Source organism: Cajanus cajan, chromosome 8, assembly GCF_000230855.2.
Source record: "Cajanus cajan strain Asha chromosome 8, NIPB_CcT2T_4, whole genome shotgun sequence".
Lineage (NCBI taxonomy): Eukaryota > Viridiplantae > Streptophyta > Magnoliopsida > Fabales > Fabaceae > Cajanus > Cajanus cajan.
The window spans coordinates 2,046,704-2,058,797 of NC_138524.1; the positions used below are offsets into that span (position 1 = coordinate 2,046,704).

The 12,094-nt window shown below is 36.3% G+C and overlaps 1 protein-coding gene across 1 annotated transcript; it reads left to right on the forward strand.

Moving 5' to 3' along the window:
* The first annotated feature begins 8,002 nt into the window (after nucleotides 1-8,002).
* TRO (histone H3K4 methyltransferase TRAUCO) lies at nucleotides 8,003-11,630 on the forward strand. The gene is made up of 2 exons (XM_083061781.1): nucleotides 8,003-9,086; nucleotides 11,185-11,630. Exons 1-2 carry the CDS (start codon nucleotides 8,090-8,092, stop codon nucleotides 11,448-11,450), a joined length of 1,263 nt encoding a protein of 420 aa, XP_082917907.1. The 5' UTR covers nucleotides 8,003-8,089; the 3' UTR covers nucleotides 11,451-11,630.
* The last annotated feature ends 464 nt before the right edge of the window (nucleotides 11,631-12,094 follow it).

Genomic DNA, 12,094 nt, shown 5'->3' on the forward strand with positions numbered 1-12,094 from the left:
TCTATTAAGGGAGTATTCATGAATTTCTTGAATACTCACGGATATCTATGGATATCCATGAATATTTATAAATTTATTAAGAAATTAAAAAAATTATAGTACAACTAATTTTAAATTTATATTTAATGTCATTGAAATATTAAAAATAAAAATTCAATGTTAATTTTAAATGAAGGTAGCTGAAAACCAATTCACTTATCAAAAGGAGGTCCACCTCTTTCCCGCCTTCTTTTTTGTAGATGACGTGATTTTGTTTTGTGAAGCTTCAGAGTTGCAAGCCCATGTGATGACCTCAGCTCTTGAAGAGTTTTGTTTGGCATCTGGGATGAAGATGAATCTAGACAAGTCAAAGTTTGTCATTTTCAAAGGCGTCTCTAGCTCTCGGGTTGAAGACATTTCACATATACTAGGAATTGAGCATTCGACTAGGATAAAGAGTTATTTTGGGGTACCTATGCTTCAAGGGAAGACCAAAATTGCTGACTTTAATCAATTGTTGGATAGAGTCAATAATCGGGTAGCTTCTTGGAAAAACAAACTCTTGAATAAGGCTGGGCGTTTGTGTTTAATAAAACCAACTCTCACTTCCATACCAGTTTACATTATGCAATCTCTTTGGATTCCACAGGCTATTTGTGATAGGATTAATCAAGTTTGTCGTCGGATGTTATGGGCCAAACCAGGAGCTTCTTACTACTGGTCTCTAGTTGGGTGGAATACGATTTCAAAACCTCTAGAGATGGGAGGACTAGGAGTACGAGAGGCTCGACATATGAATATCTCGCTCCTTGGGAAGTTGATCTGGGATCTCATCCACTCCCACTACAAACCTTGGGTTAGTTTTGTTCGTGCCAAATATTTGAATGGTGAGTCAGTTCTCCATGCAAGCAGTAAGTCAGGCGCTTCGCCAGTTTGGAGGAGTATAGTTAAGGCACTTCCTTTCATTTGTGAGGGGTTTCGTCCAAAGTTTGGGTCTGGTCACTCATCGTTGTGGTTTGACGACTGGTCTGGAATGGGTAAACTCGGAGCTCAGGTTCCAGTGATCCACATCAGTGATTCTACTGCTACAGTGGCAGATTGTTGGCAACTTGGAACATGGGATTTTGGCTTCCTTCACACTACTATCCCGAATGAGTGGCTGATGTCTTTTCAACAACTTGATATACCTTCGTCTAGAGTTGGGGTAGACTCGTTCACTTGGACGGGAGACCCTTCGGGATGTTATTCAGCTACATCGTGATGGCTTCCTCCTTCCATGATTGATGTAGAGTGTGAAGGGGGAGACCTTGCCCTTGATCTAGGCTCACCAAAGGGTAGACAAAAGGGAGGTTTATGGTGGAGAAATGAAGATAGGCGTGAAAAGGTGGTGTTTGGGCGGAAGTGTTTAGAGTGTTGGTGTATGGTTGCTCAAGGTTGGCTCACTCCAAGTGTAGATGGAGGCCACTCTAGGGTTTCACTCTCCAAGGGTGGAGAATGAAGGAAGCTAGCCGAAATTAACCTAGGGACTAAGGATAGGATTTGAGGCAAGAAAATTCTCTCTCAAATTCATATAATCCAAAATATTTACAAGTGGTGGGGGTTGGGTATTTATAGGAGGGGAGGCATCTAGGGTTTCATTTGGGACATGCATGGCCGAAATTCATAAGGCAAATGCACTCTAAATGACATGCCAAATGAACCCTAGATGCTACTTGGTGACCAAGTTTGGAATCTATGGGTCTAGATTGGCTACATCAAGGTGCATGATATGATCATGCAACCTTTGCCCTCCACTTGGGCCTAAACCTTTCTATCACCAAAAAAAATAGGTCCAATGGTCACCAAAATGCGTCACCCTTCTAGTGAAATACCCTAACCCAAAATTAAAATCCTAATCTCCTAAAGCACCCCATAATACAAGGGTAAAATGGGAAATATAAAGAAAATAAATCCTATGACTAAAATACCCCAAAATACAAGGGTAAAATAGGAATTAAAGATAAGGGCAAAAAAAATAGGAATAAAAATAAATGCTATAAAAACTTAGGAGCTAAGGCCCAAAAGTAGGCTTATTCCTCCTATGGGTTTTCAACACTAACCCATTCCTCTTGCTTCCTTCAATATATCACCTCTTGGTCTTCTTGGCCTTAGTGTTATTCCATCACATCAGGATTTAGATTTCTTAGTGTAGAGGGTACCAGATTGAACAATCCTATTTGGAAGAAAGTGTGGCGACTACACATTCTGAAAAAAGTGAAATTTTTTCTTTGGTTAGGATTGCATTCAGCCTTACCTATGAACATGTTTCGCTACTCGAGATGGCTGGGGGAGACTGACCTTTGTGCTCGTTGTTCAGGTGGGCAAGAGACAATCCTTCATGCACTTCGAGATTGCCCACATTCCCGTGAAATCTAGTTTCGGTTAGAAAATACTCCACCTCATCTATTCACCGGCTCCGAGAGCGTTATATGGTTCAAAGACATCATTATGCATTCTGAGGCTGTCAAGTTGGCTATGACCAGTTGGTGGATATGGAGGTATAGAAACAATATGGTTTTTCAAGGTCTGCGTTGGTTAATGCCTTCGGTGCTAAAGAAAGTGCATGTTTCCCTTGCTGAATTGAATTTGTGGCTTAATTATAGGAAAACATGGTTGGAAAACACATGCTGGTCCCTACCGGATTATCCAGGGATTAAAGTAAATATTGATGGTAGCTGGTTGGAGGGTCAAAATAGGATGGGGTTTGGAGGGGTTATTCGAGATAGCGTAGGGAGATGGCTGGATGGTTTTGCCAGTTCAGAAATAGGGGGTGATCTTTTACGAGCTGAACTTTTGGCTATAAAGGAAGGATTATCTTTTTGCTGGAATTTTGGTTACAAACAAGTGGTATGCAAGGAATATTGTATTGATGCGATATCTGCGATTGAACGAGCTATTTGGGAGAGGAATCTTGTTCATAAACATAGAGATATAATCAATAATATCAAAGATTATGTGACACCCTTACTACCCCAACACATACATCAAAATAATATAATAAAAATTAGAAGAATAAACTTGATCAAATTGGAAAAAAAGGTCACATAAAACTTTATAACTATTCTTTCTCAATGACTGAAAAATAAAACTTGAAAGGTAAAATCTAAGAGTTTACAGATTTTCAAAGAAAATTACATTCATTACGATACCAAATCCATATAAATATTCTATCCTAGAAATCCTCTGCCCCGATGCCACACTATCAGAGCATTCCCAGAATTTAACCGTTGGCATTCTAGATGCCACTCGTAGCCGGATCTTCTCCACCTAAAATATCCACAATTTGTACGGTGAGAAAAGAATATATCTATATGCAAAGTACATCCAAACACACCATATTAAAATCTCATCATATTTCTTTTATTTAATAAAATATTTACAAGCATGTACCATAATGTATCAATCCATCACAATCCATTTAGATTATCATTTTTACCTTTCCTCATTCACATCAATATAACAATCATTTCAACATCTATAATTCATGTCAATCTCACAATTAACATTATGCCAAGACCTCGCCACATCTGACACAAGTGATACAGGTTAATTGCCTCACTCAACCCACACCAGACCAGGGTCATGCCCTCCCTGTAGCATCACTTACCCAGGGGTCATGCCATCCCTAATCATTTGGTGTGAGGAAACACAATCACATTACAATCAATACAATCTCTTGCAATTAACCCTATGTCAGGACTGCCATAAACGACATAAGTGGTGTGTGTTAATTGTCTTACTTATCCCACACCATGCTAGGGTCACGCCCTCCCTGTAGCACCACTTACCCAGGGCCGTGCCGTCCCTAGTCATCGATGTGAGGCACCACAATCAAAATCAAAATCACATTCATAACAGATAAGCTCAACAAATAGGGTTTACATACCCCTCAAGCAATTCACATCAATATCATTCATTCTTAACAAGTAATATAGCAATAACTTTCATTAATATAATAATCAATAGAATAATTAGTATAAACAGTAAAACCCCTGATTATTCCAAAATCTAGCTCACCGCATTTCCTTTATAATTCATTCTTCTTCTCAGATCATCATTCCTACACTTAGGCATATCTATAAACCTCAATACAGATAATTTTAATAGAACCAATAAATCTCCAAATTAAATAATTATAAAATTAATTATAATCCTAAGGAATTCTTCCTCTACCCAATTTCCTCATGTACTCTTCATATAAATAATCCCCTTTTCCCCCGTACCTGGATGAATAGGAACTCGAGCAGAATCTCCTCATCTTTTTCTTAAATCGGGACAAGAACTAGAGCAGAACTTCCTCTATCTTCCTCCTCTTTTCTCTCCCTAGGCAGAACCTCCTCTTTTCTCTCCCTAGGCAGAACCTCCTCTACTGGCTTCTTCTTCTTCTCTCTCCTCTTTTCCTTCCCCTCTTCTCTCTCTCTCCCTTTCTCTCTCTTCTTTCTCTCTCTAGGACCTCTTCTCCAAGTTATGATTTTCACCCCCTGCCTCCTATTTATAGGAAATCTGACGCACCCGGAACGGTCGTACTGGATTCGGAACGGCCCGTTCCGAATCCTTCAAATGTACGTAAACTTTTGAACTGGAACGACCCGTTCTAAAATCGGAACGACCCGTTCCCAAAAAGCAGAACGACCCGTTCTAAAATCAGAACGACCCGTTCTCAATCTCAGCAAAACGGCCCGTTCTCCCTCCGGAACTGCCCGTTCTCCTTCCAGAACGGTCCGTTCTCCTTCCGGAACGGCCCGTTCTGGGCCCGTTCCCAACTTAAAATTTCAGTATCTTTTTGTTGCTTGGAACGGCCCGTTCCAATTTTGGAACAGCCCGTTCCAAGTTACCCATTTACCCCTCAATCTTTAATAAAATTGTGAAAATGCCATTAATAATAAAATTACAAAAATACCCTTATTCCTTTATTAAAATTACGAAAAATGCCATTAATTACAACAATACCCTTTAAAAAAATTTGGGATGTTACAGATTTGGTGGAGAAAGATTGGCGAGTTGTATTTATTGGGATCCCAAGAGAGATTAATCAAGTAGCTCATGTTCTTGTAAGTTGGAGAGTTAGACTAGGGACTCAACATGTAACATGGAGGAGTCCTCCAAATTTTGTGTTTCAAGTGTACGGGGAGGATCTCTGTTCCCTACACTAATTTCATTTCTTTCTTGTTTTTTGTCCTTTATTTTTTTCCACAACACAAAAAAAACCCTTGTATTTAACGTTAATTTTGTTGAAATAATAATAAAAATGCAAGATAATCAATAACTTAAAATACATTAATCTCATAAGTAAGTGAAAGTATCATATCACAAAGATGAGAGTATAGTTTTAGGGTTATATGGTATAAGGATAATTATGATATTTAATAAATATTATTAAACGGGTACCCGCCCTCGCCCCGTTTATAAACGAGTAAAAAATTATTTGTCTCCATTATCCGCGGACACGCACTTAGTCTATCCATTTATTATCCGTAACAAATTTTACTTGCAGATACCTACGGGTGCAGATATTTCTGTCATCCTTAATTATAAGACTAGTGAATTTTTTATTAAAAATATAAATATAAATATAAATATTTAAAAAGTTAAAGAACAACGTGAAAATAAAAGTTTAGATATAAATAAATGATTTTTTTAATAAAATTTTAAAAGATAAAATAATTCAAATTAAATAGATAAAAAATAGTTAGAAAAAAAGTTATTTCTTTTATTTATTGTTATAAATATGCGTTTTTCTTGTTTTCCGTACAAGAAATATGACATCAATGTTAGATAGGTTATAAATTTTATAAACATAAAATGTGGAAGTATGTCATATTTGACACCAATGTTCTCAAATATTAATTATTTTCCTCTTCTTTTTCTATTTTATTGAGGCAACTTTTTCTTTCAAATAATGTAATATTTTTCTTCATCAAAGATATTAGAATAACAACATTTGTCTTCTACTATTTTTGTTTGGTTTCTTTTTTACTTATTTAATTTTAAAAATTTATTTATAACAATAATTTTATATACAAGATAGATAAAATATACTTCAATTGATTTTTTTTCTTTTAAAAAAACTTAAATTGGAACAAGATACGACCGTATGTAAAGACAAAATTAAGTACTATTTTAATTGATATAATTACCAATATTCATCTTAACTAAAATTATTTGATTTATGTTTATTGTTTTTAATTATACATTAATTATTATAATCAATTATTTTAGTTTCTTTTATTAATTATAACAACACTAACTATTTCATTTGTTATATGATTTTAGCAATTCTTCATTAATTGCTTTTATGTATGTTAAATTTATTCGTACAATTTTAATTCTATTATTAATTGCTTTCAAATAGATTTTTTCATTTTTATGTTAATTTTAAATTTTTTTTAGTTTAGTAGATAAACTATCTATTATTTGAAAATAAATTTAATGCTTAATTACTTTTTTTTTTATCGATAGTTTCATAAACATTATTATTATTTTTATTTCTTATATATAAAAATATTTAATTTTAGTTATTGTATATAATATTTTTACTTTCTTTTAATCTCTATCATCTATTGTTAATTATAGGAACTGAAAGATAAATTTTATAAAACAATAAAACTTAAATAAAACAAAAATAGTATATATATAAACTAAAATATAATGTTTTTAACAATAGAAACTAAAATGTATTCATGAGATTATAGAGATAAAAAGATAATTAAATCCAATGTTAACTATAAATCACTATTATTCATGTGGTAAAATTTTGTAACGTCTGAAAAAATTTTCTAATTCTTAGGTGACCAACTGACCATATACTTAAGAGACATAATTATGTCACATCTTATTGATCACTTATATACTATAATTAAATTGAAAAAATGAAGCCTTCAAATTTTTACATAATTTATAAGATTTTTTTTTCGTCCTATAACATTTCTCAGCCATTTCTTCATAAAAAGACATCTTTGTTTTACGAATTAAAAAAATATTTTCAATATCGTTAACTATATACATAATACTTATGTAATAATTATTAGTTTTGAAAAAATTATTTAAGAGTCAGCTTTCAATCTCTTTGAAAAATTCTGATCCGATTACAGATAATTGTCCCCTATTCTCAATGTAAATTTGAACAAAGGATATAAAGAATAACAACAATTAAATTCAATCTAAAGTTTTAAGTAGTGGTGAATTCAAGAACCTAAATTAGTGGAGAAATTTTTTTAAATAAAAATTAATAATCATCATCATATATACAAAGAATAAAACATAAATGTTGAAAATAATTATTAATGAGTTTAATGTATAAAATCAGGGTGTATATATACAATATTTTTAAATACACACTCATAATTTAATTAAAATGAAGAGATCAAATTTTTACAATATTTTTTTTTACAACTTAACAATTAAGGAGTTTATCTCAATTTAAGCATGGTGCGTGAATTGTTATAAATTTCATTGATATTAAGTTTGATTTTCACAAATAAAAAATTTATCTACAAATGAACATAAAACATGCTTACCATTATGATATATATAAATGTTTTGTGTTCGAATCTTATTATTTTCATTATAAATTTATATTGATAAAAATTAAATCATTCAAAGTTAATTTTTTTATTCTATATTAAATAATATGTTAATAGTGAATTGATTGTTTAATTTTAAAAGTTTAGAGATCAAATTTATAATAAAAAATTTTGAAGACCAAAATTACACTTTACCAAACTACACGAAGAAAAAAAATTTTAACCTAAAATTAATTACCACAATATATTTAGATATTAAATTATCACATTTAACCCGCATAGGATTTTGCTTAGGATTCAAATTAAAAGACCAATAAAATGTTGCATGTGTGGGCAGGTCTGGTACTGTGGTTGGTAACTTTCTGGGCTTATTATGGGCACATTGCGGCCTGCTATTTCAGGGCCTGAAGAAGCCCAACCCACTGGGCTTTACTAGTTAACTACTCTCAACTTTCACTTTCGTGAGTTTCTTCCATTCCACTCCTTATCGGAGCCACCCTCACTCTCCGCCATGGATAGCCTCCGAGCCACTTACAAAGACGAAGAGGATGAAGAAGACGAGGCACCACCTCCGCCACCAACCACCGCCGCAGCCACCGACGCCGAATCACCGGAACCCCCTCCCGCCGCCACCAGTACCCCCCTCCGACACCCCGACCGAGCCCCCCAACGACGCCCGATCGGAGCCAGACGACGACCTCTCCGACGACGAGGCCGCCTCCGACGGCTCCAAGAAGTCGCCGAAGTCCGGCCGCGACGAGGGCGACGCCTCCGACGAGGAACCGCCGCCGAAGAAGCAGAAGCCGCTCTCCTCTCTGACGGCGGTGAAGGAGGAATCGCCGTCTCCTGCGCCTCCGGAGGCCAACACTAACGGCGCCGCGGCCGCCGCTCCGGCGGCGAACGGCGCGGCGCCGAAGAAATCGAAGAAGAAGAACAACAACGTGTGGGCGACGAAGTCGACGCGGAAGGGGAAGAAGAAGAACAAAGGCAGTAGCAACAACAACAACAACGGCAACAACGCGAACGGCGAGGACAACGTGCTGATCACGCCGGTGCCGCGGTTCCCGGACAAGAGCGACGACACGTCGGAGATGAAGATTTGCCTCTCGAAGGTTTACAAAGCGGAGAAGGTTGAACTGAGCGAGGATCGAATGAGTGCGGGGAGCACCAAGGGTTACAGAATGGTGAGGGCCACGCGCGGGGTCGCGGAGGGCGCGTGGTACTTTGAGATTAAGGTTTTGAAGTTGGGGGAGAGTGGGCACACGCGCCTTGGGTGGAGCACTGAGAAGGGTGATTTGCAGGCTCCGGTTGGGTACGATGGGAACAGTTTCGGGTACAGGGATATTGATGGGAGTAAGATTCATAAGGCTCTTAGGGAGAAGTATGGAGAGGAAGGGTATAAGGAAGGGGATGTTATTGGTTTCTATATCAATTTGCCTGATGGGGAAAAGTATGCCCCCAAAGCTCCCCATATGGTGTGGTATAAGGGCCAGCGGTATGTTTGTGCTCAGGATTCCAAGGAGGATCCGCCCCAAGTTGTGCCTGGTCAGTACTCAACATTGCTACTTGGATTTCATCATTTTGCTTTGTCTTTTTCAATTAGGGTTGTGGAACTTTTGATTGGTATGTGTAGGCTTAGATGAGCAATAGGATTGGATTGTTGGATTTGGTGCATGGTGATTAGTGTTTTAAAGTGAACATGCTAGTGCCTGATTGATTATTGTTGCTAGTTTAGTGTTTGAGGGCCATGTTGACTGTCTATGTTTTTAGGGTGTTGGGAGGGAGAGATTTGGCTTGACAACCTAATTTTTATCTCGGGATTGTTTGATTGTGATTGGGTTAACGATTCCATTTTGTGTCCTAGAGTATGTGAAGCTCAATGTTGCCAAGTTATCACTTATCAATGATAAGTGGTGGCCAAAATTCTGTCATAGACACGAAATGGATGCTGAAGCTTCTAGTGGCAGAAGCTAGGAAACCTTGCTAAAAAAATGTAAAATACACAAAAAGGACCGGTGAAATGGAGACAAAAGGAAGTTAACAACTTATGTCTGCCAAGTACAATAAATATAATAAAAACGTTTTCTAGCTAGTAAAAGCTCGAAACCATGTGAAAATGAAATATTAGGGCTACCATAGATACTGATCATGCGATGATGATATCTTGCACACGAAGAAACCAAGAAATAGTCAGAAACACATGGTTTGATTTGCATAATATAAATGAAACTGAGAAATACTGAAAAAGCGAGAAACAGAGACACATTTATTATGGAAGCGGCCAGAAACAGTGTCTGAGATTTAATAAAACAGAGACTAGAGCCTCCGGAGAGAAAACAAACAAAAAAGATGACAGAGACAAAACTTGAGAGAGAAGATAGAAACAGAGATGAGAAAATTTGTTCAAAATTTCCACCCTTTTCAGTCAAGAAACATGTAGCAGAAATGAGTGAAATTTGACCATAAGGTTTTCATGTCTTTTTATTCATTTTTTTTTACTGTAACAAGAGTAAGTAGAAACACCAAAACATCATCTAAAATTTGGTAAACATGTGTTAGAGTTATGCACAGAACTGGAAAATGAGGAAATTCTCTTATGCCTCCTCCATTTTCATTCAGGTAAATGGTCATTTGAGAACAATGTCTCAGTACAATTCAAACTACTAAACTGTGTTATTTCATTCTTCCGAGCTCAAATCTTGTTGATTGGACTGATCATGGATGTGCTATATTTGGAATTTGGATATGGACATACGTAGATCCTAAAAATAAATAGTAGTTTTTTTGCTTTAATTTTTAAATGACAAAAGCTCAAAAGATAGTATTTATTTTTTTTTAATGAACAAAAGGCCAAAAAATAGAGCTTCTATAGAAGCTAATTGGAGGAGTTTTTGCTTTAATGAGAAGAGAAGCCCAAGAAAAGCTAAGCTAGGTCAAACATTGAGCTACATTTAAATACTTCTTATTGGGCAACAGCCAATTGGAGAGGAGGCTGGAGGGACATCATTTTGCAAAACGGTTTACAAACTCCAGGATGACGATTATGTGTAAGAAATAATGGCTGGTAGTTACTTCTGTATTAGAAACTGCAGGATGACAGTTATGTGTAGATGCTAACTGCTGGTAGTTATTTATTAGGATTTAGGAGTATATATCTGATAGGAGGTTGTGTGATTATGCTCTGTGAAGTTATTTGTAGTTTGTGAACAGAAATACTGTCTGTAGGAGACTTTTGTCTCCGAGACGGCAAGTGTACTGCTATATTATGTGTGATTTCAGAGTTCAATATTATATTTTATTACTTTATCAATTGCTGTTCTATCAGAGTGGAAGTTAGGGGTGCTTGTCAGTGACTCGGGAACCTTCATAGCAAATCAGATTGTCAGAGCCCATCATTAGTCATGCTCCGACAATTGAAAATGCTGTTGACATTTAATATCTGCTTGCTTGCATATAGTACATAATTTACAATGATATTATTTGATCATTTATATGACCCCAATTAGCAGGAAATTGGCTTGATTGTGATTATTGTTCCATTGTAGTACAAACTTTGAATTTCCCTTGCTGTAATGCAAGTTGTACTTTATGCATCCAATTTGTAAATATTAACTTGCTTCCGAATATTCTATTCTCTGTGCAGGAAGTGAGATATCATTCTTTAAAAATGGCATATGCCAAGGTGTAGCTTTCAAGGATCTTCAAGGTGGCCGTTACTATCCTGCTGCTTCAATGTTTACTCTTCCCAATGAACCAAACTGCACAGTCAAGTTCAACTTTGGTCCTGACTTTGAATGCTTTCCTGAGGATTTCAATGAACGGCCTATTCCCAGGCCAATGATTGAAGTTCCTTATCATGGTTTTGACAATCGAGTTGAAATTGGAGAGGCTAATGAGAAGAAATCCTAGAAAGAGTGACGAGGGTTGCATTTATTGTTAAGTTCATATGCACAGATGGATGGCTTCATATTCTACTTCAATGTTTAGTTGGTAGTAAAATTGATTCACAAACATTTAGATTAGTGGTGTAAACTTCTGAAAGAGAGAAATTGGCTACGTGAAATACATAAAAAAATTTCATGTGTTCAATCATATGTATTGTAGTTTCTTCCTTTGGTGTTGTCTTAATATTGTTCTATTGGAGATACGTAATGTCAGTATCATCCGCAAATCCTTTGTCTGGTCACTTCCCCCCAAAGGAAATAACAACGAGCAAGCCTATGCTCACGTGGTAATCTAATGATATCCCTCTTGTAAGGTATCAAGGCTAGGGTTGGTTTAGTGTTAATAGTGCCTATTGTAAAATGCATAACGGGAACTCTGACTACCCGGATCCTATTGGGAAAAATCTCAAAAATTGAAGCTCCTTAACGCTGAGGTTTTGTTTGGTTGGCCCATGTTGGCTGACTAAACACCAAAGTGAGAAGAAGAGCTATAAGTGGAATGGAAGTAACTCAACATCTGCTACTGTGGAAACCTTGATTCCATTATTCATGTGCTTTTCGTGCTGTGTCCAATGGGCAATAGTCTGGAATAGGGAGTAGGCGAAGACC

Coding starts and splice junctions, on each gene's coding strand:
- TRO (XM_083061781.1), top strand. CDS start 8,090: ATGAAGAAGACGAGGCACCACCTCCGCCACCAACCACCGCCGCAGCCA. Junction 9,087..11,184: donor TCCGCCCCAAGTTGTGCCTG/GTCAGTACTCAA, acceptor TTCTCTGTGCAG/GAAGTGAGATATCATTCTTT.